Below are 25,745 nucleotides of genomic sequence, written 5' to 3' on the forward strand. Positions count from 1 at the left end.
GAGTTCAGCCATCCCCGGCCGGGGGTGTGCTGGATTCTTTTTCCTTGATCAGTGTTCTCTTTTGCTCTGCTTCCAGAATATTCTGAGTGCTGATATAGGGTTTGAAGTCTAGTGACTTCAGGGTCCTTTTTGCTTATCAGTTGTGTTGGTAATATTTTTTAGCAGGGTTTTCTCAGATTGCAGACAGCAGCTTTTCTATCCTGTCCTTTTTAGTTAGCTTGGGCCCCATCGTTTGCTCAACCTATCTTTCTATCTGTGTTAGTGTTTTCATCTTGCTTCACCGTCATTATATGTTGGGGGCTGCCTATTGCTTTGGGGTCTGCTCTGGGGCAGTCAGTTTTTCCCTTTTCTCTCTTTAGGCTTATGTAGATCTCCGGCTGTGATGAGGTGTCTAGGTTCACCATAGGAACACTCCACGGCTACTGCTAGTTGTGTGATAGGATTAGGGGTCTGCAATCCGCTAGTTTCCAACCTCTCTGTTTTTCTGGGCTGAGCTTGTGTTTTGTTTTTTCCTCCTCAGTGACTCAATCATAACAGATGACGTTTTCAGCAGTACCATGGATATTTATATGCATCTTTTTGATCGCGCGTTATTGCACTTTTTGTTCGGCGGTATGATAATAAATCATTATTTTTTGCTTAGTTTTTTATTTTTATTATTTAAGGGGTTTGCTAAAGGGGTTAACTAATGGGACAGTTTTATAGGGCGGGTCGTTACGGACGCGGCGATACCAAATATGTGTACTTTTATTGTTTGTTTTATTTCCAAAAAATGAATTTATTAGGGAGTATTTTTTTTAATTTATTTAGCGATTTTTAAAAAATTATTTTTACACTTTTTTTTAACTTTATTACATTATCCCAGGTGGGACATAACTGTCATGTGACAGATCGCTGATCTGTCACAACACAGATCACTGTGACAGATCAGCAATCTGTCACAGGCTTGAACAAGGCTTCCTCCTTGCCTGCGCTTTGCAGGCATGAGGAAGCCAGCTCCCTGCAGGCCCCCCGAAGGTCCGTGACCGCCCCTGACACATTGTGCCGGGTGTCAGCTGTGATAATCGGCTGACACCCGGCCGTGATCAGCGGCGCTCACCACGTGGGTGCCGCTGATCACTGTGACGTACTATTCCGTCCCTGGGGATTAAGTCCCAGGGCACATGGACGGGATAGTACATCACATGACAGAAAGGGGTTAAGGGATATTATTGCTGCAGTGATGTATTTATTTTATTTTTTTGAGGATACTGTTTTAAATGGGGGGCAGTCCTGTTACTGTGCAGAGCAACACTATGTCGCCTTTTTTTTCTTCATCTGGTGTAGTGTAGAAGTTGAGAAAAAATTAAGTAATGTGTTCTGCAAGCGGAGCTCTAGATAACATTTTCTGCAGAGACGAACTGTCAGGAACACCGCACTGCACTTGCTCACTGAGCCAGTGCGTGTGACCTGAGTAAGAGAAACTGTGCTCTAAGATACCCGTGGAGCAGGGCAGCAGCGGTGAAGATGCGTGCTAGACCAACAGGACCTGAAGCACGTGACAGCTGGGGGTGTGGACTAAACTCTAGAGAGCTAGGAGCTGCAGGAAAACTCCTAGAAGGTTAACTACGGGATGAACTTACCAAGGGGCATAGACAGAGACGTAAACAGTTCAGGCCTGGGTCAAAGCACGAGATAGCACGACAGTACCAAAGGATTAGACAGAACGGATAGTCAGGACGTAGCCAAGGAGTCAGAAACCAGAGAAGCAGATACACAGTACAGAATCAAAAGACACAACAGGGGACAGAACCATATAAGCAAGCTAGAAGACAATCACAAGGCACAGGCATACAGGGGTCAAAACACTCGGTCAAAGGCAAAAGATAACTGATGGGGATTGGAGTTTCCCAGGGCTATAAGAAGCTCTCCCTCAACCAAAGAGAGGCCACAATAATTAACCCCAGGCGTGCAGGTCAAAGCCTGCACTGGGCTCAAGACATTAACCCCTGACGTGCAGGTCAAAACCTGGGATCATGACACGAGCCCTGGCTGGAAGACGTGATGGCGGTCTGTGCTGGATGAAGATGAAAAGTGAAGATGAAGGGCTTCACCTAGAGATGTCACTGGTGAGTCAGTGTGTTACCTGTTCACGGACACTATACACTATATACAGAGGTCCTGTGTACAATGTGATCACTGTATTACCTTCACACTCACACTATATACTGAGCTCCTGTGTATATTGTCACTGGTGATCACTGTAGTACCTATACACAGACAGTATATACAGAGTTCCTGTGTACAATGTCACCAGTGATCACTGTATTACCTTTACTCTGACACTATATACAGAGCTCCTGTGTATAATATCATTGATCACTGTATAACCTGTACAATATATACAGTGCTCATGTGTATAATGTCACTGTTAATCACTGTATTACCTGTACACTGATACTGTATACAGAGCTCCTGTGTATAATGTCACTGGTAATCACTATTACCAGTACACAGACACTGCATACTAAGTACAGATCTCCTGTGTATAACGGCACTTAAGGTGATAGTATTGTGGGGTTTTTTTTATTAATGATCTGTATTGTAGTATTCAGTCACCATGTGGTGGTAATATGTGGTCTGGTCATGGTGTGGTGGTATTTGTCCCTTGCTTGTGCTATTATTCGGTCACTGTGGTGGTAATGTGGTCTGGACATGTTGTGGTGGTATTTGTCACTTGTATGTGGTATTATTCGGTCACTGTGGTGGTAATATGTGGTCTGGACATGGTGTGGCGGTATTTATTCCTTGTATGTGATATTATAGGTGTTACGGCATTGAAACACGCTTAAAAAAAATATAAAACGTGTTTGCCGCCTGGGGTCCACCGTGCAGCAGATGGAAAAACCACAGCTAGAAGACACAGAGCACTGTGGCGGTAATGTGCACGGGGTTCTATATCACCCAGGTGCAATCAAGCAGTCTCTGTTAAGTGCACAGAGCTGCTACAGAAAAAATAGAAAAGTAACGATGAGCCTGTTAGTAACACAGGGACTCAGCGACACACATGCGGTAGGCAAAAACCGGAGTAGTTAAAACGTCACTACGTGCGACGCCTACCGTAGTAACAAGTGTGCTGGCGTCGCAACCGCGGACGCAGAAATAAGCTGCAACTGCTGCTCGGCGTGAACAGAGCCGCAAGCAAGGTGCTGCAAGGACGCTGGCGCAATGCAGGACGCTTAGCTGCTACACAAGGTATGGCTGGAGCGCGCTGGCACTAGCGCTGCTACTGGCGGCTGCCCAATCACTCACACAAACGTAATATCAGAGGGAAGGGGTTTCATAATAAGTCATCCACCAGTCCAAGCATACAATACCATACACACAGCAGCAGTATGAAAATACTAGCGCATGGCGGAACAGCCATTCGCACTTTTTATAGTGTACGAGACCTTCCGGAAGTCTCCATAACCCTGAGCTGGACCAATGGAATCAGGAGCAGGACCTGAGCACCTGACTCCTGAGCTCCAATGGGAGGTTGTCCCAGGAGCATGCTCAGAGTATGGAGTGAAGGACTTAGCCTCCGGAGAGAGTTGATGAAAAGCAATCTCTTCTGCAGTGGACGGATAGCAGGAGACTGCAGGATGTAAGGGTCCAGATCTCTGCATAGCCAGGGCAGAAATCTGGCTCCTAACATTACCCCCCCTCCTAGGGCCCCCTCTCCCCTGAACCTTCCGTTCCGCCAGCCTGTGCTTGACAGTGGCACGGGCCTCAGACTCGTCAAAAGGCGAGTCTGATGTGCCGTTAGGTGAAACCGAAAACCAGGATATACAGATGGAATCAGTGGAGGCCAGGTCTCAGAAGGAATGCCCAGGAGATAATGGGAGTGGGAGTTTTAGGAGGACGCCGCCATGTATCGACGACCGTCGCCACACTCCATTCGGGAAAGCTATCCCGGGCACATAACGTGCATGCCCGAATGAATTTTTCTACGTCCCGAGCCCTGTGCGGCCACCAATACAATCTGGCCAGAGACTTCGTGGTCTGCATATAGCCACGGTGGCCGTCCGCATTGGGCGCGTGTGCCCACGAGAGAATTTTAGGCCGCTGGCGAGGGGGAACAAAAGTCTCGCCTACCGACTCACAGACCATTGCGGGGGGGCTGTCTTCCTGGGAAGCAGCGTGTAGGTGGTGGCAACCGCATATGGACCCGTGAGCCGGAGGTGTCTCTGAAATGGCACAAGACACTTCCATGGGCTCGGGAGGTAAAACCTCTGGCTCGGGCAGCTCCAGAGGCTCAAAAAGGTTGGGAGCCGGGGTACCTCTCCGCTTGGAGTGAGCTCGCGCCATCCCGCGCTCCGAAAAACGGAGATCGATACGGGAGGAGATAGAAATTAGCTCCTCCAGAGAGGTAGGGATCTCTCTAGTGGAGAGAGCATCCTTAACATGCCCCGCTAATCCTCTCCAAAAAACAGGGATCAGTGCCTTGTCGGACCACTCCAACTCGGACGCCAGTTTCCGAAAACGAACGGCGTGCTGGCTAACCGAGAGAGACCCCTGAGACAAGACAAGCAACTGTAGAGAGGTGTCATGGGTGACCCGGGGACCGAGAAAAACTTGCCTGATGGCTGTCAGCAAGTGGGCAGCGGTCCGAATCTCGGGATCACCCCGCTCCCATAAAGGCGTAGCCCATTCCAGCGCCTTGCCCGACAGTAGCGATATAATAAAGGCCACCTTGGCCCGTTCAGTAGGGAATTGCGCAGCCAGCAGCTCCAGGTGGATCGAGCACTGGCTGATAAACCCCCTGCTGGAGGCGCCATCCTCAGAATATTTATCGGGCAACGGGAGGCGGGTAACTGTCGGCGCAAGGGTGGACATGGACATCCGCCCGACCGCATCAGTAAGTGCCTTTACAGCAGCATCCGTGGCCTGCGAAGCTGCGAGAGATCTCTCAAGGGTGGTCAAGCGAGTCTCGAGCTGTCGCACACACAGGAGGAGCTGCTGCTGTTCTGTCATCTCTAGCCAGACCCTGGCGCTAGTATTATGTTACGGCGGCGGAACACTCTTAAAAAAATATAAATAAACGTGTTCGCCACCCGGGGTCCACCGTGCGGCAGATGGAAAAACCGCAGCTAGAAGACACAGAGCACTGTGGCGGTAATGTGCATTGGGTTCTATATCACCCAGGTGCAATCAAGCAGTCTCTGTTAAGTGCACAGAGCTGCTACAGAAAAAATAAAAAAGTAAGGATGAGCCTGTTAGTAACACAGGGACTCAGCGACACACATGCGGTAGGCAAAAACCGGAGTAGTTAAAACGTCACTACGTCCGACACCTACCGTAGTAACAGGTGTGCTGGCGTCGCAACCGCGGACGCAGAAATAAGCTGCAACTGCAGCGCGGCGTGAACAGAGCCGCAAGCAAGGCGCTGCAAGGACGCTGGCGCAATGCAGGACGCTTAGCTGCTGCACAAGGTATGGCTGGAGCGCGCTGGCGCTAGCACTGCTACTGGCGGCTGCACAATCACTCACAAACGTAATATCAGAGGGAAGGGGCTTCATAAGTCATCCACCAGTCCAAGCATACAATACCATACACACAGCAGCAGTATGAAAATACTAGCGAATGGCGGAACAGCCATGCGCACTTTTTATAGTGTACGAGACCTTCCGGAAGACTCCATAACCCTGAGCTGGACCAATGGAATCAGGAGCAGGACCTGAGCATCTGACTCCTGAGCTCCAATGGGAGGTTGTCCCAGGAGCATGCTCAGAGTATGGAGTGAAGGACTTAGCCTCCGGAGAGAGTTGCTGAAAAGCAATCTCTTCTGCAATCTCTCCTGCAGTGGACGGATAGCAGGAGACTGCAGAATGTAAGGGTCCAGATCTCTGCATAGCCAGGGCAGAAATCTGACTCCTAACAATAGGTCACTATGTGATGGTAATATGGTGTCTAGTCATGGTGCGGTGGTATTTGTCCCTTTGGATGTGATATTATTGGTCATTTTAAAAATTGAAAAATAAAAATATACCTAAATTGTATTGGATATTTTAACAAATATTTAATAGGTTAGAGTAGAATAGGGCCTGGCCAAAAGAGTCTACCTTGTCATGGTGGCAAAATAAAAGAATCTTTTGGCCAAAACAAGAGCTGCTGGCTATATGTGTGATCTGGTGATGGGAACTGTTAATGTGTGACTGGTGAGAAGTAGAGTTTTTCCAAGAGAGAGCGGTGGGACTGTGGACAGTTCGAGGGGTGGAGGTGGGGTTGAGATGGAGCCTGGGCGGAGTCTCAAGGGGGCCCCGAAATTCCTAGTGGCAGCCCTGAAAAAAAATGCGTTTTTAGTGCATGCTTAAAACTGGGTATTGAGGATTAATCAAATTTTCTTGGGTAGTGCATTCCATACAATTGGCGCAGCACGTGAGAAGTCGGAGATTGGGAGGTTCTGATTATTGAGGATGTTAACCTTAGGTCATTAGCAGAACGGAGGGCATGGGTAGAGTAGTAGACTGAGACCAGGGAAGAGATGTAGGGTGGTACTGAAATTTGGAGTGCTTTGTGGGTGAGAGTGATAAGTTTATATTGAATTCTGGAGTGGATGGGTAACTAGTGCAATGACTGGCACAAGGTAGAGGCATCAGTGTAACTGTTGGTGAGGAATATGATCCTGGCTGCAGCATTCAAGACAGATTGGAGAGGGGAGTGTTTGGTAAGTGGGAGACCGATTAGTAGAGTTACAGTAGTCCAGACAAGAATGAATAAAAGCAGAGTCAAAAGTAAGAAAAGGTCAAATTCTAGAAATGTTTTTGAGGAAATTGAAAGCTCGGAATTAAGTATGACCCCAAGACAACGGGCATGTTGCTGGAGAGTAATGGTGGAACTACACACGGAAGTGGCAATGTCAGACATAGGTAGGTTAGTGGGAGGAAACACAAGGAGTTCAGTTTCAGATAGAGGGAGGACATGATGTTGGAGACAGCGGTAAGACCATCATTGGTGTTTTGTAATAATGCAGGCGTGATGTCAGGAGTAGAGGTGTATAATTGGGTGTCATCAGTATAGAGATGGTACTGGAAACCAAATCTAATTATTTGTCCAATAGGGGAAGGAGGAGCCAGCAAAAGATACAGTGAACGAGCAGTCAGAGAGGTAGGAGGAGAACCAGGAGAGAATGGTGTCCTTGAGGCCAAAGGAGCGGAGCATAGTGAGGAGGAGCTGATGATCCACAGTGTTGAATGCTGCAGAGAGATTTAGGAGAATTAGCATGGAGTAATGACCATTTGATTTAGCTGTTAGTAGATCATTAGAAACTTTAGTGAGGGCAGTTTCAGTAGAGTTTAAAGACCAAAAACTGGATTGTAGAGGGTCGAGAAGAGAGTTATCTGAGAGATAGCAGATAAGACGGGAGTGGACAAACCGTTCCATGAGTTTAGAGATGAAGGGAAGATTAGAGACAGGTCTATACACCATGTTCAAAATTATTGTGCAAATTGGTTTTAAGTGTCATAGCGTTTTTTTTTTTTGCAATGAAACCCATTAATGATATTTTGTCTCAGGGTTCTTTGGATCACTGAAATCAATCTCAGATACCTGTGATAATTAGTTTGCCATGTGAGCCCAATAAAAGGAAGACTAGCTGTTCCACACTATTAAGCAGGCCAGAGTTTTCAAGTAACATGGGAAAAAGGATCTCTCTGCTGCTGAAAAGCATCAAATAGTGCAAAAAACATTAGATATTTCCCAAAAAATTAAGCGTGATCATCGTACCATTAAGAGATTTGTGGCTGATTCTGAGCACAGACGTGTTCATGCTGATAAAAACAGAATGAGGAAGGTTTCTGCCAGGCAAGTTCATCAGATTTAGAGAGCAGCTGCTAAAAAGCCATTACAAAACAGCAAATAGATACAGTATTTGAAGCTGCTGGTGCCTCTGGAGTCCCTCAAACCTCAAGGTGTAGGATCCTTCAAAGGCTTGCTGTGGTGCATAAACCTAATATTCGGCCACCCCTAAACAATGCTCACAAGCAGAAACAGTTGCAGTGGGCCCAGACATACGTGAAGACTAATTTTCACACAGTCTTGTTTACTGATTAGTGTCGAGCAACCATGGATGGTACAGATGGATGGAGTAGTGGATGGTTGGTGGATGGCCACCATGTTCCAACAAGGCTGAGACGTCAGCAAGGAGATGGAGGAGTCAAGTTTTAGGCCGGAATCATGGGGAAACAGCTGGTTAGGGCCCTTTAAGGTTCCTGAAGGTGTGGAAATGACATCTGCAAAGTATATAGAGTTTCTGACTGACAACTTTCTTCCATGGTATAAAAAGCAGAAATGTGCCTTCAGGAGCAAAATCATCTTCATGCATGACAATGCACCATCTCATGCTGCAAAGAATACCTCTGAGTTATTGGCTGCTCTGGGCATAAAAGGAGATAAACTCATGGTGTGGCCACCATCTTCCCCTGACCTCAACCCTATAGAGAACCTTTGGAGTATCATCAAGCAAAAGATCTATGAGGGTGGGAGGCAGTTCACATCAAAACAACAGCTCTGGGAGGCTATTCTGACTTCATGCAAAGAAATACAAGCAGAAACTCTCCAAAAACTCACAAGCTCAATGGATGCAAGTATTGTGAAGGTGATATTGGAGCGCCCCGCGGGGCCTGGGGGTACTCGGTACCGGACCCGGCGACTTCAATGGGGGACAGTGTCATGTCGGCGACCCAGTCCGTGGCCCAGAGGCGTCCAGTAATAAAATAGGGGAAAGTTGCGTGGTATTTATGTGGTAAAAATGAAGATAAAGTTTACAGATGGTTAAACACATGATGCCACCTGTGGTATTCTGGTCAGAGGTGACCAGCGCTGCGGTGTTGTTCCCCTGAGACTGTTGGTGTGTCGCAACTGAGGTGAAAATAGCTCTCCACAGGTACAGCAATAGTCCCAGGGCAAAGATGTTAAATTAATAGTAAAAATGGCTGTGAACGTTGGGGTGCAGAGAAATGAGAGAAGGACACAGAGAGGTGCAGTTTCTTTACCTTTTATTGGCAATTGGTTGCAATCCGGAGTACCACATACAGGTGATGGAATGTGTCCGGCTCGCCTGGAGGCATTCAGGGGATCCACCTTGCCAGGTGGGGATTTAGGACCTTCCTTCTGTGCTTTGTGTGTGGGTCTCCGTTGTTTATAACTATGCTGCGACCCTCAATTGCGTGATGATTTCACTAACCTGTACGGCTGTCAGCATGAGCCTATTCCACGGGTACCGTCCCTTTCACCGTCGGCCCCGGGCTCCTTATCCGCTGGCGTGCCCTCAGGTGTTCAATGTTGCACAGGAATTTACAATTCCCTGTACTTTCAGATCCGGCTATCAGAACATACAGCTCCTGACCACCAAAGACTCTGATGTCCCTTTTCTCCCTATTAGAGCTTCGCTCTGGGGTCTGCTATATGCAGTTTTAGCTTCCCCAGAGCCTCTCCTTCTCTGCTCGTGTCCTCTCCCTCTTCACAGATCAGCTGCCCGTTTTGAACTACTCTCAGATCAGCTCCCTCCTGAACTGACAGGACCTTCCATAAAGATCTTTTTACCTCACGTTTTTTAACTGTCCGTTATTTTCTCTCAGCTTCTCTCGTTTCCATATCAACTCCCTCAGCTCACTTCTAGCTGACTCACCAACCCCATCTGCTGGCCAGAATTTATAAGGCAGCTCCCTTTTCTGACTTGCAGCAGGAATTGTGATTTGATCTAGTTACCTGGCATGGGGGCCCCCCTTCTGCCTCCAAGCATGACTTTACCCATTAGAGGGAGGTAATGTTACTGTGACAACCGGACTCTGGGGTGTCACATTCCCCCCCAGTTAAGCTCAGTACTCCTGGACTGAGGAAAATATAACAAGAATTGTTAACAACAACAATTAGTGCAAATCTACAAAGTCTTAAAAATGTAAAAATGATCAAAAACCAGACAAGAAAAAGAAAACAATAGCACAGTTACTGCAGCGACCAGTCCTTACGCTGCTGTCCAGGAATTGTCTTTGTGCTTGTACCTGGAGTTTGGTTGGTGGGAACCGCCTTAGCCCACTTTGTGTGTCGTCCCTGGGCGTGGCTACAGGGTGCTCTGTAGATGGGCCTGTTTTTCGGCCACGCCGGCGACTTATTTTCAAGGCCTTTTTGGAGTAACTATTTACAAATACAGTTCTGACCACACATAGTCCTGTGGCCCAATTGTTCTTTAACTGGTTATTGCGAATACTTTAAAAAAGGTTCTTACAGTAAGTCTCTGTAGGCTCTCATGCTTAACGGCTACTACTATACATTCTCATTACTTTATTTACGTTACGTAATCTCTGTAATGGGCAGGGATCTGACCTCTAGTACTACGAGTGGATCTACGCAGTATAGGTATTTTTGATGACCTGACCTGTTCTCTGATTTCTACTGTGGGTGCACTAGTCACTACGCTATAAGTAGACTTGTGTAAGATTGGTATTCTAGACTGCCTTCTCTCTACTCCTAGACTCACCATGAGAGTCAGATTCGCTGTTACCAGGGGACAGATTTCCACATTCCTCAGCAGATGTTGTATCTGTTACTGGAGCCATTTCATTTAGAGTCTCTTCTTCATCTGGTGCAGTAGGCTGATGAAAGGTTAGTACTGGTACTACTATTGCCTGATTTACTTGTGTCCACGTCTGAGGAAATTCTCCAAGTATAGTTTGAATCTTTTCTTCCACCTCTACTATGGGTTGTTGAGTGTCTTGGACTTCTTTCTTGTCCTTCAATTGATCAGGGCACATCTTTAGATGATCTCTTGAGACTGCTTCGAAGGTTTCTCCTCCATCTTTGCTGATGATACATACTTTGGTGTAAATAAAATCTGAAGGTATCACGGTGTATGGCTCTGCTTCCCACTGGTCATCCTCTTCGTGACGTTAGTTGGAGCGCCCCGCGGGGCCTGGGGGTACTCGGTACCAGGCCCGTCGACTTCAATGAGGGACGGTGTCGCGGCGGCGGCGACCCGGTCCATGGCCCAGAGGCGTCCAGAAATAAAATAGGGGAAAGTTGTGTGGTATTTATGTGGTAAAAATGAAGATAAGGTTTACAGATGGTTAAACACATGACGCCACCTGTGGTATTCTGGTCAGAGGTGACCAGCGCTGCAGTGTTGTTCCCCTGAGACTGTTGGTGTGTCGCAGCTGAGGTGAAAATAGCTCTCCACAGGTAGAGCAATAGTCCCAGGGCAAAGATGTTAAATTAATAGTAAAAATGGCTGTGAACGTTGGGGTGCAGAGAAATAAGAGAATGACACAGGTGCAGTTTCTTTACCTTTTACTGGCAATTGGTTGCAATCCGGAGTACCACATACAGGTGATGGAATGAGTCCAGCTCGCCTGGAGGCATTCAGGGGATCCACCTTGCCAGGTGGGGATTTAGGGCCTTCCTTCTGCGCTTTGTGTGTGGGTCTCCGCTGTTTATAACTATGCTGCGACCCTCAATTGCGTGATGATTTCACTACCCTGTATGGCTGTCAGCATGAGCCTATTCCACGAGTACCGTCCTTTTCACCATCGCCCCCTGGCTCCTTATCCCCTGCCGTGCCCTCAGGTGTTCAATGTCGCACAGGAATTTACAATTCCCTGTACTTTCAGATCCGGCGATCAGAACATACAGCTCCTGACCTCCAAAGACTCTGACGTCCCTTTTCTCCCTATTAGCGCTTCGCTCTGGGGTCTGCTATATGCAGTTTTAGCTTCCCCAGAGCCTCTCCTTCTCTGCTCGTGTCTTCTCCCTCTTCACAGATCAGCTGCCCGTCTTGAACTCCTCTCAGATCAGCTCCCTCCTGAACTGACTGGACCTTCCAGAAAGATCTTTTTACCTCACGTTTTTTAACTGTCCGTTATTTTCTCTCAGCTGCACTCATTTCCATGACAACTCCCTCAGCTCACTTCTAGCTGACTCACCAACCCCATCTGCTGGCCAGAATTTATAAGGCAGCTCCCTTTTCTGACCTGCAGCAGGAATTGTGATTTAATCTAGTTACCTGGCATGGGGCCCCCCATTGTGCCTCCAAGCATGACTTTACCCATTAGAGCAGGAGTGGGCAATCTTTTTTCTGCCAAGGGCCATTTGGATATTTATGCCATCCTTCGGGGGCCGTACAAACTCCACCCACAAAGTACATCCTGACTCTGGCACTGGTGTCAGAACGTAAATTTTCATTACATGCCCTTCAGTGTTCAGTAGTGAACACTGCATGTGTATGTTCACTGAGGAAGAAGAAATTAATGAGCTGGTGGCAATCAAAATATGACTCCCTGCCAAAATACTGTGGTCCCTGAGAATCTGCCTGGGGGCCGTATTAAAGGTCATCGAGGGCCGTAAATAGCCGTGGGGCCTGAGGTTCCCCACCTCTGCATTAGAGGGAGGTAATGTCACTGTGACAACCGGACTCTGGGGTGCCACATTATCAAAGAAGGGTTCCTATGTTAACATGTAACTTGTCCTGTTAGGATGTTTTGGCGTTAAAGAGCTTTTTTGTTCAGTGAATGCTGCAAATTCCACAAATGAGCATTTTCAGTTCTTTAAAACATATCAAATGTTTAGAAATTCTACTGTGCCTAATAATTTGGAACAGTGCATTTTGAGTTTTTATTCATTTTGGAGACTATACTGTTATCATTGGGAGTTTTTTTCAATAAAATTCGATGTATATGTAGGGGTACGGGCTGAGGGAGGGCGTGCTGTAGTGCTTAGGTGGTGTGACTGGTAGGCGGCGGAGGTGTGCTGTACTCACAGGATTGAGGGGTGACCCGCTTCTTGACGTCGACAGGCACAAGACAGAGACAGGAGATGTATTCAACAGGTTCTGCTTTTATTGGCCACCCTTACGATGACCAGCACAATGCGTGACAGGTATTTCACACTGTTTTCTCTTGCAGACAGGCCCGAGTACCTTCGCTTGTAGACTCTCACTGTCGGAGTGTACGTCGTGGCTCTTCCACTCTGGCTGCCCTAGGCCAATCCACCACGGCGTTTCACCTTACAAATTCCACCAAATACCAGGTCCTCACAGGTCGTCTCTGCCTGTGACCAGTGTCCTTTAGGGTCACCCCCCGTGACCGTTTCCACTGTCAAAAGTCTCTGAGGGGTCTCCTATGTGTAACAGACCCTCCTTCCTTGTGGGCTCCCCTGGCTGACTGAAGTAGTGATGTGTCGGTCGCGAACGATCCGACACAAAGAGCCGGCTCCCTGCTGTGAACTATGGGAGCCGGCACCCCAGTGAGAGTCACTAAAAGCCCCAAATGGCTCTCACTGGGCCTAAAATCCCTATGTTCGGCAGGCGTAACTCCGCCCACTCGGACAAAACTCCACCCACTTAGCAAACTAATTGGTTCATAGAAAGTGGGCGGGGTTTCGGATGCCTGCACATGTAAGCAATAGGGATCCATTTAGGATCCAAAAAGAGCCGGTGTGACAAGCATCAGCTTATGCTGAGTCGATTTTCTTTGAATGAGTGGACCCTCTGGGCCGTGGCACCCACCCACCTAGGGCGAGCTGACCTAGTGAGGAACCACCCCCTATACAGGGAGTGTCAGGGGCAAGACCAAGGGGGTGAGCCACCATGGCTGCTGGACCAGACGGCCGGCTCAGGGAAACAAGACGACGCGAGACGAGACGTTAGTTCAAAGAAACTTAATTTAAGGAAGGCCTCAGGGATAACATCAGGTACAAACATAACCAAAACAGGGACAACATAGCAAGCTGCGTGCAAGAGCACGCCAAAGTCCAAGCATGGTACATCCCGATGGTAGGGGGAGGCACGATGACATCATACTCCGGACAGCAAGCGAAGATCAACCGGGACATCAGGTTCTGAAGCTCTGTAGGCAATCATAAGGATCCGGACATCCGAAAGTCAGCCAGGGTTCCATGAAAGGAAACAAGACAGGGTTAACGACATGATGCGTGTCAACGGACACGCCAGGTTCGAGTTCACAGGACTGAGACCTGCGCATGCCAAGGGGCATGCCAGGGACGGGTACAAGGACGGAGACCTGCGCGTGAGAGGGAATGCCAGGGACGGGTTCAATGGCATCGGAATCCGGGGTGCTGGCATCGACCGACAAGGTCTAGGAAGCAGGCTCCGGACATCAGGCCGCAGTCATCTAGGTCCAGACCTCTGGCAGCGGTCGGCAGATTACGGAATCCGGCAGGCAAACTAGGGTTCAGAGCAGAGAAAAGAGAGCAAAAGACTTTGTGCAAGAGTAGCACGAAAAGGCACAGTGCGAGAACCAGCGTGCGCGCAAGGGAGCACGGAGACCACAGCTGGGAGCACCGGCAGGTGGTACCGACGATGGCATATTCAAGCGGGCACAACTAGAGGCGGCACCGCTGCGGCCACGCAGCCGGAGACCACTGTAGCACTGGACGGGGCACGGCTGAGGCACACAGGCGAGCATGGCTAGAGGCAGCACGGTTGAGGCACAACAGACAGGCACAGGCGACCAGGCACGTGCACGAAGCCACAAGGCAGGGCTAGGCAAAGATACAGGACAGAGACGCGTGCAGAGAGCACGGCAAAGCCTAGTACGAAAAGTGCAAGAGCGCACGAAACATCAGAGGCAAGGCATAGAGTAGTAGACAGGACCCTGCGCACCCAAAGGACATGCCAGGAGCAAGGTACAAGGCGAGGCCTGCACGTACCGAGGGGCACGCCAGGGACAGGGCACAGAACAGAGGCCTGCATGTGTAGACAGACACGACAGGGACAGAGTCTAGCAGCGGAGCGTAGGCCGAAGCCCAGAGCCGGGCCAAGGGAGAATCTTGGGAATAGACAGGGTACAGAGCGGAGGCCTGCACGTGCAGAGAGGCACGCCAGGGACAGGGTACAGAGACGAGGCCTGCACGTGTAGGGAGACACGTCAGGGACAGAGTCGAGGCCTGCTTGCAGGCTCGGACTGGCCCACCGAGGTACCGTTGGATCCCTCGGTGGGCCCCGCCCCCGCCCGACCATGAATGTCACTGAACAAGCCCGCTCGCGGCCCAGCTGCTGGTACCTGTGAATCACAGTCACCTCTCCTAGCATGTCTCTTGCAGCCCCCTCTGCTTATTCCATCTTCAATCTCAGCGATGTTCTATCTTCCTGTATTCAGCGGCCGCTCATTACCTATGCACATAAGTAATGAGCGGCTGATTACATATGCGCATATGTAATGAGCGGCTCAGCTGAACCACGTGGACGCTGAAAGCAGGAAGTAGAACAGCGGTGAGATTGAAGATGGAATAAGCACTGGCCTGGGGCTGCAAGAGACATGCTACAAGAGGTGGTGAGTGCCTCTGTCCCCTCTGTTTCCATTTGCATGACTGATGATCACTTACGGTACCCCATTTGTCTGTTCCAAAAACAGTACAGATATGTGGAAGGTCTGGACAGATGTGAGCACCGCCTAACTTTTCTGTCAGTGCCTGCAACTTACACGCTGCAGAATAACAGACTCCTGTACACCACATAAGCGCCTATTGTCACATCACATCTCATTTATTAGACATACGCATTTTCAGAATACCTAAAGCTGAGAAAGCTGAGCACAATTTATGCTGCCATGGGCAAATATTCAATATGGATCCATGCCCTCTTACCCTAGCTTCACCCTCCTTTTATAACTAATCCCCCGCCTGTTTCAATTTACATATCCTACATAATATGGCGTCACCTAGTCCTGTCCCTGCGCTCTGCCCTGTTCTGTTCCTGTGCTCTGCCCTGTCCTGTCCCTGCGCTCTGCCCTGTCCACTCAGCTGCACTCTGCCCTGTCCCTGCGCTCTGCCCTGTACCCTCAGCTGCACTCTGCCCTGTCACTGCGCTCTGCCCTGTCCCCTCAGCTGCACTCTGCCCTGTCCCCTCAGCTGCACTCTGCCCTGTCCCTGTGCTCTGCCCTGTCCCTGTACTCTGCCCTGTCCCCTCAGCTGCGCTCTGCCCTGTCACTGCGCTCTGCCCTGTCCCCTCAGCTGCGCTCTGCCCTGTCCCCTCAGCTGCGCTCTGCCCTGTCCCTGCGCTCTGCCCTGTCCCCTCAGCTGCGCTCTGCCCTGTCCCCTCAGCTGCGCTCTGCCCTGTCCCCGCGCTCTGCCCTGTCCCAGCGCTCTGCCCTGTCCCCTCAGCTGCACTCTGCCCTGTCCCTGTACTCTGCCCTGTCCCTGTGCTCTGCCCTGTCCCTGCACTCTGCCCTGTCCCCTCAGCTGCGCTCTGCCCTGTCACTGCACTCTGCCCTGTCCCCTCAGCTGCGCTCTGCCCTGTCCCTGCGCTCTGCCCTGTCCCCTCAGCTGCGCTCTGCCCTGTCACTGAGCTCTGCCCTGTCCCCTCAGCTGTGCTCTGCCCTGTCACTGCGCTCTGCCCTGTCCCCTCAGCTGCGCTCTTCCCTGTTCCTGCGCTCTGCCCTGTCCCCTTAGCTGCGCTCTACCCTGTCACTGCGCTCTGCCCTGTCCCCACAGCTGCGCTCTGCCCTGTCCCCTTAGCTGCGCTCTGCCCTGTCCCCTCAGCTGCGCTCTGCCCTGTCCCCTCAGCTGCACTCTGCCCTGTCCCCTCAGCTGCACTCTGCCCTGTCCCTGCACTCTGCGCTGACCCCTCAGCTGCGCTCTGCCCTGTCCCTGCACTCTGCCCTGTCCCCTCAGCTGCGCTCTGCCCTGTCACTGCACTCTGCCCTGTCCCCTCAGCTGCGCTCTGCCTTGTCCCCTCAGCTGCGCTCTACCCTGTCACTGCGCTCTGCCCTGTCCCCTCAGCTGCGCTCTGCCCTGTCCCCTCAGCTGCGCTCTGCCCTTTCCCTGCTGCCGCTCTCTTCTCTTTGGGTATGTGCACACGTTGTGGATTGTGCTGCGGATTTGGCTGAATCCGCAGGTAAAATGACCTGTGCTTTACCTGCAGATTTAGTGCAGATTTTGTGCGGATTTCTCCTGCGTTTTTACACCTGCGTATTCCTATAATGGAATGGGTGTAAAAACGCTGCGGATTCCGTACAAAGAAGTGACATGCTGCAGAAAATAAACCGCAGCAAATCTGCGTAGAATTTTCCGCAGCATGTGCACAGCGGATTTGGTTTTCCATGGGATAACATGGTACTGTACACCGCATGGAAAAATGCTGCGGATTCGCAGCCAAATCTGCAACGTGTGCACATACCCTTCCTCTGCCTGTGCCACCGCTCTCTTCTCTTTCTCTGCCTGTGCCAACGCTCTCTTCTCTGTGCCGCTACGCTCTGCATGCACCTGAGTTTTGTACAGGCCACAATATGTTTTGCGCTGTACACAAGAAATGGCCATCAGTGTCAGTAAAACTTCAAGGAAATCTATCAGCAGAATTCACATTCCAATCTGCCTGCATTAGCGGACCTGATGAGGCTGGTGAACTGACTGCAAATCCATGTCTGGTTGGCTGGATAATCCTGCATGAAGGTTTCGCTGCCTGAATCTCCGCTGGGCGTTTTCTGAGCGCTAGTCGGGTTGTGAAATTCTCATCTTATAAGGTCCCAGGATTATACAATCATTCCTACAAGCCGTGCACCAACCGGAGGAGCACAGGAGGGAGCGCTGAGTAATTACAGGGGGTGGGAGGGTGAATGCACAGGTTACACAGCCTGGAGCTGTAATACTCCTATGTCACCGGGAGCGTTGCTCCTGCAGCTGTACATTCTATCATCCCACAAGGGAGAGCTGGATGTGAACTACGGCTCTGGAAAGTAATACAGCAGGTAGCTCAGGATCAGTAATGAAATGTTATAATTCTGTATGGAGGACTATGTGGTGCCTATAATACTGTATGGAAGACTATGCGGTGCCCGTAATACTGTATGGAGGACTATGCGGTGCCCATAATACTGTATGGAGGACTATGCGGTGCCCATAATACTGTATGGAGGACTATGCGGTGCCCATAATACTGTATGGAGGACTATGTGGTGCCCATAATTCTGTATGGAGGACTATGCAGTACCTATAATACTGTATGGAGGACTATGTGGTGCCCATAATTCTGTATGGAGGACTATGTGGTGCCCATAATTCTGTATGGAGGACTATGTGGTGCCCGTAATACTGTATGGAGGACTATGTGGTGTCCATATTTCTGTATGGAGGCCTATGTGGTGCTCATAATTCTGTATGGAGGACTACATGGTGTCTCATAAATCTGTATGGAGGACTATGTGGTGCCCATAATTTTGTATGGAGAGATACATGGTGTCCCATAATTCTGTATGGAGGCCTATGTGTTGCCCATAATTCTGTATGGAGGACTACAAGGTGTCCCTTAATTCTGTATGGAGGACTATGTGGTGCCCATAATTTTGTTTGGAGAGATACGTGGTGCCCCATAATTCTGTATGGAGGACTATGCGGTGCCCATAATTCTGTATGAAGGACTATGCGGTGCCCATAATACTGTATGTAGGGATATGTGGTGTACTGTATGCTATGCCAGGCCTGCCATTGCCATTAATGATCCCTCTTCTGGATTCTTCTGTTTGGTTCTTGTATGTGCGGTGATGGCGCTGACATCCTTGTGTTCAGACATCTTTTCTCCAAGTCTCTAAATTAAAATGTCCACTATTGTACTAATGTACGGCGAGGGGTTCCGTCGGTCCCCGCAGCTAATCGCACGGGTACCGGGAGGCTTTCGCCGCTAAGACCGGCAGGCAGCAACGCTGCCTGGCTGGTCCGGGCGAATTTTAGCCCCCCCTGTAGATCCGAACGCTTCGATTGGCTGGGCTGTGTAGCATCTACTATGGAACACTTGTTGGGACAAAGTGATCACTATACCCCCTACGTCAATCCTTGGGAGTGTAGATTCCAAAATGGGGTCACTTTTTAACTTCAAAGTAACACAGGTCAGATTTGCAAAAAAAATGGCCTGGGCATTAAGGTGAAAACAGGCCTGCGGCCCTAAAGGATTAAATGAATCGTAGTGCGGAAAGATCTGCAGCATATGAACAACGGTGCAGCTTTTAGTAGAATTAGGATGCTGAAATGATGCAGATTTGGCGTGGGCTAAACGGCAAAAGAACCCATGGTGTAATTCTGCGGTCTCAAAGCCTAAATGTTGAGTTGTACATTACTGCAGGTGGGCCCCTAAAATTCATTCCCTTGGTGGGCCCTACACACCCCAGTCCGACCCTGCCTGCTTGTGTAGGGAGACACGTCAGGGACAGGGTACAGAGAGGGGTACCTGAAGCCACAAAGCAAAGCGAAACAGGAAACACGGAAAGAAACACAGAACAGAATCAGAGCAAACAAGGACTACAAGGCACAGCAGGGCAAAGACAAAACATAACACGAAGGACAAACACTAGACAAGAGACGGAATACGAGCACGGAGTGTGTGCAGAGACGCACTACAGAGCTAGGCGCAAGGGCACAGAATAGAGGGAGCGCCCCACAGACCAAGCAGCCAGGCAGGGACACAATACTCAGGCCCTGAGCATAGGAAGGGGCGGTCTGATATAGGGCATAGCACCACCACTTCCGGGTCAGGACCAGGGAAGAGCTTCCAGTTCAGTTCCTCTAGGATCACAGAGCGCGGTCACATGATCAGGGCTTCAGACCAGCAGAGACGATTGCAGAACCAGACAGTGCAGGATCCTAGGAAAGGTCACATGATCAGGGTTTCAGACATGCAGAAACGTTTGCAGAACCGGACAGTGCAGGATCCTAGGAAAGGTCACATGATCAGGGTTTCAGACATGCAGAAACGACTGCAGAACCGGACAGTGCAGGATCCTAGGAAAGGTCACATGATCAGAGTTTCAGACATGCAGAAACGATTGCAGAACCGGACAGTGCAGGATCCTAGGAAAGGTCACATGATAAGGGTTTCTAGACATGCAGAGACGATTGCAGAACCAGACAGTGCAGGATCCTAGGAAAGGTCACATGATCAGGGTTTCAGACATGCAGAGACGAATGCAGAACCAGCCTATGCTGGAACATAGGAAGGACACATGATCAGGGTTTCTAGACATGACGAGGTGATCACAGAAGGCAGAGCAGAAACACAGGAATCCTGCAGCTCAACAGACATGAGGTGAGTGTGCACACTGGTCTAGGGAACATGCAAGATAGCAGACACGAGATGCGCGTGCACACCGCTCCAGGGGTTCTTGAGGCAAAACAGACATGGCGGACATGACAGCTGGCTCTTTTTGGTGAGCGGAGCCATGAGAGCCATATCACCAAAAAGAGCCGGACTGCCCATCACTAGACTGAAGCTTCTAGAAGCTCACTTCAGTATTAATCCAGTCAGTCCAGGTAGCTCCACCCTCTGTCACTTGACAGTCACCTTCGCCCAATCAGAGCCACCTTGACCTCTGGCAGTTATGTAACCCTCATATGACAGTTACATAACCACTGCCTTCGGTGCTCTCCAGTGACCTCTAATGGGCAGACTGCCACATGACACCTTATGTCAATCTCTCTGTCTCCCACTACAGACAGAGCCGTACCCAGCTCAACCTCCCCACATATACTTTTATTAGACTGACTGTCATTTGCACCGACCACTTAGGAAAATCACAGAAAAATATAATTTGCATAATAATTTGGAAAATGGTGTAGTTAGCACAGTTTTGGTCGAGGGATGGTTTTTAAGTAATGGATGTGTGATGGCATGCTTAAATGAGGAGGGATTTTTGTTAGGTGAGTGGTGAGAGCTGGGGAAATGGACTGGAGGAGATGTGATGGAATGAGGTCAGTGGTGCAAGTGGTAGGGTGAGAAGATGCAAGGAGCCTAATTACTTCTGTGACTGGTTCAAAGTCAGAGAGTGAGCTAGATGCAGTGGGGAAGCAGGAGGGAGGACAGTGCATGGTATGAGGGGATTGAGAGAAAATTTCCTGTCGGATATGGTCAATTTTTTCTTTGAAGTAATTGGCCAGATCGTCAGCGCGAAGATCTGTGGTTGGGGCCTGCACTCTTGGGTTGAGTAGGGAATGAAAGGTGTCAAATAGACATTTATGGTTATTGGATAGTGAGGTGATGAGGGTGTTGGAATAGGTTTGTTTGGAGAGGTGAAGGGCAGTGTTGTTTGTTTTAAACATAAGCTTATAATGGATGAAATCTTCAGGCAGATTTGATTTTCCCCACAGACGTTTGGCCCACCTGAAGCACCGCTGTAGGAATTAGGAAACGTGTTTGCAGCGTGTGCCAGGGTTGTCACCATCTGTGCTGAGTTTTTCTATGTATAGGAGGTGCAGCTTCAGCTAGGGCACTGTGCATTGCTTCATTATAATGTTTCAGTGCAGAGTCAGGCCGGAAGGAGATTGGGGCCAATGATGACTGCAAATTTTTCATAAGTTTCTGGGTGCTAATGGTCCGTATATTTCTGTAAGTATATATATTTCTGTAAGGCCATCTACAACCTGTCTCCTCCATACATCTCTGAACTAATCTCCCGATACCTTCCCTCACGTAATCTCCGATCCTCCCAAGACCTCCTTCTCTCCTCTACACTTATTCACTCCTCACCCAACCGCCTCCAAGACTTCTCCCGAATAGTCCCCATCCTCTGGAATTCTGTGCCCAACACATCCGGCTATCAACCGCACTCGGATCCTTCAGACGGAACCTGAAAACCCACCTCTTCAGGAAAGCCTACAGCCTGCAATCACCCCGCTACCTCCTTACAACTACCGGAGCTACCACCTCACCAACACAGGAGCTGCTGCAACCCCCAACCTACTGTCTCCTTCCCCACGATCCTGAAGCATGTAAGCCCGAAAGGGCAGGGTCCTCTCTCCCCTCTATATCAGTCTGTGATTGTTAGTTTGTTTACTGTAAGTGATATCCGTAATTTGTATGTAACCCCTTCTCATGTACAGCACCATGGAATCAATGGTGCTTTATAAATTAATAATAATAAAAAGTGTGGAAAGTGGGGGTGTCCTGAGCGAGATGGCAGTTCTTAACAAAGAATGATAGAAGATTATGGTCAGAGAGCGGGAGAGGGGAGTTGGTAAAATCATACACTGAGCAAAGCCGGGAGAAGACCAAGTCGAGGGCGTTTCCGTCTTCATGCGTAGGAGAGTAAGGCTGAGTTCACACGTGGCGGTTTTTTCGCGTTTCCGCAGCAGTTTTAACTGCGCGATTTTGACGCGAAAACCCAAAATAAGCATCCCATGCATTCCTATGGGATTCCGCAATGCTGTGCTAATGCTGCGGTTTTTACCGCGGCGGAATCGCTTCTCGGTAAAAAACGCAGCATGGTCATTAATTTCGCGGAATCGCGGCGATCCCGCACCCATAGGAATGCATTGTTCTGCTTACTTTCCGCATGTGGCTGTGCACACCATGCAAAAAGTAGGCAGAACATTTGCGGATGGTACTCACGGTCCGGAGGAGAGGAGACTGTCATGACAAAATATTGTTATTCTCACCTTCCGATGTCCCGTGCAGCCTTCCCGCCTCTCTCCACGCTCCCGGTCCCAGTAAGCCTTTGGGAGCGGTGACATCCGTTCTCGCGGGATCGCGAAGTCTCGCGGTCATTCGCGAGACGTTGCGATCCCGCGAGAACGGACGTCATCGCGAATGACCGCGAGACATTGTGATCCCGCGAGAACGGACGTCATCGCGGTAATTGTCTCAAAGGATTACTGGGACCGGGAGCGTGGAGAGAGGCGGGAAGGCTGCGCGGGACGTCGGAAGGTGAGAATAACAAAAATTTTTTTTTATTATTAATTTTTTACATTCTATCTTTTACTATTGAAGCCGCATAGGCGGCCTCAATAGTAAAAAGTTGGTCACACTCGTCAAACACTATGTTTGACGAGTGTGACCAACCTGTCAATCAGTTCTGCAAGCGATGCTCCAGATCGCTTGGAAAACGCTAGCAATTCTGCAAGCTAATTATGCTTGCAAAATGCTAGTTTTTCTACGGGAAAATCGCGGGAATTTAAAATGCGATTTTCCCGCGGAATGGAATTCCGGAATTCTCACGGTAATTTCCGCTACGTGTGAAACCAGCCTTAGTATGCTGCGAGAGGCTGAAGGAGGAGGTTAGAGATAAAAGGTAAGTAGCAGATGGGGAGAGAGGAAAAGCAATGGGAATGTTAAAGTCTCCCATGATGAGGGTGGGGAATGTCACGTTGCTCAGGGCTGTAGAAAGCCTCCTGTCTCTCCAGCACAGCTCAGGCTGAGGCATTGTGTGCGGCTCAGGGCTGTAGAAAGCCTCCTGTCTCTCCAGCACGGCTCAGGGGCGATGATTTTATTTCGGGCAGACGTTTTGCTTTCAGGTTTCTTCCATTTTTTTTGCAACGTTATCTCTGCATGCTAAGTAATCCAACCCCACCAGGGGGCGCTCACATCTCCAGGTCGCAGTCTGCGCCACATTGTGTTTTATTACCAAGAAAAAAAAACCCGGAAGCCGTGGGGACTGTACCATTATGGCGATAACAGAGGGGCCGTGCGATTTGAATATCTTTCCACAAATAAGTTATGGAAGCGTTACCTGCTATTAATGTTTATGAATGGATATTATAATACTATTATCAGTGTTTGGGGTTCAAACAAAACACATAAGTTGGTAATAATTTATTGTAGAAGCCCTGCTATAGTGGAACATTCCTTCTAGTCAGTGTGGGGAGATGAAAATTCCCGCGAAACTTGTCACGTGACAGTCCTATTGGCGCGAATTCGTCTGGCGGGAGAAGGAGCAGCAGCTGAGAACAACGTGAGCGGCGTGTGACAGTGCGAGAGCTACCGGGAGCGCAGGTGAGAGGCCGGGGGGCACCGGAGCACTACAAGCCCCAGCAGTGACAGCACGGGACGTCTCCTGACGTAGCCTGAAACAAGCCTGAGCTGTAATAAAGTAATGTGGAGTCTGGGGAAGATTAATCCCAAGCTGCTGAGTGTTGGAGGGGGGGTATGCTGGCGGCCCCCGACCCCTTGTGGCGCCCTTCCCTGCTCTGGGTAGTGGGCAGCGCTCATAGTCTGGGTTGTGTGTGTGGAGTGGGGCCTGCTGTCCCCTATAGGCTTCTCCCTGTCTGCGTCCTATCCGCCTGTGCATCGTATTCTCTGCCTGGATCCTGTCCTTGGTGGATAATAAGCCTGGGATGTAACCCCTGTGATCCTGGCTGTAACCCTTCAGATACTGTGATCAGAACCCTTAAGGCCCCGTCACACTAAGCGACTTACCAGAGATCCTGACACCGATATCAAGGTGTCAGGATCGCTAGTAAGTCGATATGTGATCGCTGGTGAGTTGTCACACAGACAGCTTCACCAGCGATCAGCACAGCGATGCAGAGCGCCCGGCATCGCTGGCCATCCTGTAAAAAATAGAATCAAAATAAAAAATATAGTTATTCTCACCTTCCGACGTCCCGTTCAGCCATCCCGCCTCTCTCCACGCTCCGGTCCCAGTGATCCTTTGCACGAATGACCGCGAGATGTCACGGTCTCGCGGGAGCGCGAAGTCTCGCGGTCATTCGTGCAAAGGATCACTGGGACCGGAGCGTGGAGAGAGACAGGATGGCTGAACGGGACGTCGGAAGGTGAGAATAACAATATCTTTTATTTTTTTTATTTTTTACAGCTGATCGCTGGTCTCCCGCCTGTCACACACAGCGATGCGTGCTGGCCAGCGGGAGACCAGCGACCAAAGAAATGTCCAGAGGTTTCTTCCAGCGATACCGGCAGGGGGGCCGCTCGCTGATCACTGTCACACACAGCGATCTCGCTGGTGAGATCGCTGTTACGTCACAAAAGTTGTGACTCAGCAGCGATCTCGCTACCGAGATGGCTTAGTGAGACGGGGCCTTTAGGCTTGTGCTACACATTAGTTACACGCCCATATATTGCTGTGCATCAGAGCACACCGCAGGCAGGTCACAAAGTCTACAGCGGGTTTTTTTCTGCTGCAGCTTGATTGTTGCTGTTCCTCACTTGCTTTGTGGCATAGTGTTCTTTGTCCATGTCGCTGTCAGTCACCGTGAGGCTCCACCTTACGATTTATTCAGACAGGCCCATAATACAGATGTGTACCATCCCAGTAGCAATCATACCGCTCTGCAGATCTGTTCATTTGTGAGTCCTTATAAAAAAAAAAAATAAAATCCTTGTGTCAATTTTTTACAATTATATTTCCACTATTAACCTAGAATACTGTATTTGGTCATGTACATTTTTGAATGTAGCGTTATGAAAACTGATCACACACAAGCAGAAAAGGTGTGCACCTAGATGACTGGATACATTTTTTTTTTAAATAAAACTCTGATGATTTTTCATACGCTTGTTCCAGTAATGTTGTCACTGAGATTCCTGTGACAACATTGTCATATGAGCCCGTATATTATGGTATCCATCAAATTTAGCATATATAATATGCTTTATAGTGGGATGAATGAAAATGGTTAAATAAAACTTTTTTTTTCCTTATTGTTTGTCTGCCAAAAATCAGAACAGAACAACTATTGCAGAGGGGACCAATTTGAATTCCCATTTCTGAACTGGGTGTGGTTGTTTTTTTCTTTTTGAGACCATAAACACCTGCTCTTTTATATAACTGATGCAGTTGATCAATTATTCCATCACTGCATAAAAAGACACGGACTGCACATCCAAAGCTCATACATTGATCTACTGTGGCTAAGCAAAACTGAACATTGAAGTTCTTACATAACATTCTGATCAGACTGTATAAAGCCCAATTCCACATCACTGCAAACCTCATAATGAGTTCCTGACCTTGAAAGGTGTTGCGCCATTTACCGGCCACAGCAATAGGGCACCAGCA

At 49.3% G+C, this 25,745-nt stretch overlaps 1 protein-coding gene across 2 annotated transcripts in view; it reads left to right on the top strand.

Annotated features, from left to right (window-relative positions):
- Positions 1-19,964: 19,964 nt before the first annotated feature.
- MCM4 (minichromosome maintenance complex component 4) overlaps positions 19,965-25,745 on the top strand; it is a 52,980-nt gene continuing 47,199 nt past the window's right edge. The window contains exon 1 of one of the 2 annotated variants that reach the window (XM_073583777.1): positions 19,965-20,041. In XM_073583777.1, coding sequence (XP_073439878.1) covers positions 20,037-20,041 — 5 coding nt within the window. In that variant the 5' untranslated portion in view covers positions 19,965-20,036. Of the gene's footprint in view, positions 20,042-23,290; positions 23,720-25,745 lie in introns of those variants that run through there. The other variant, XM_073583778.1, reaches the window with a different exon arrangement.

This window comes from Dendrobates tinctorius, unplaced genomic scaffold (assembly GCF_039654945.1).
Source record: "Dendrobates tinctorius isolate UK_male_01 unplaced genomic scaffold, ASM3965494v1 ptg000081l, whole genome shotgun sequence".
In the NCBI taxonomy this organism is placed as follows: Eukaryota; Metazoa; Chordata; class Amphibia; order Anura; family Dendrobatidae; genus Dendrobates; species Dendrobates tinctorius.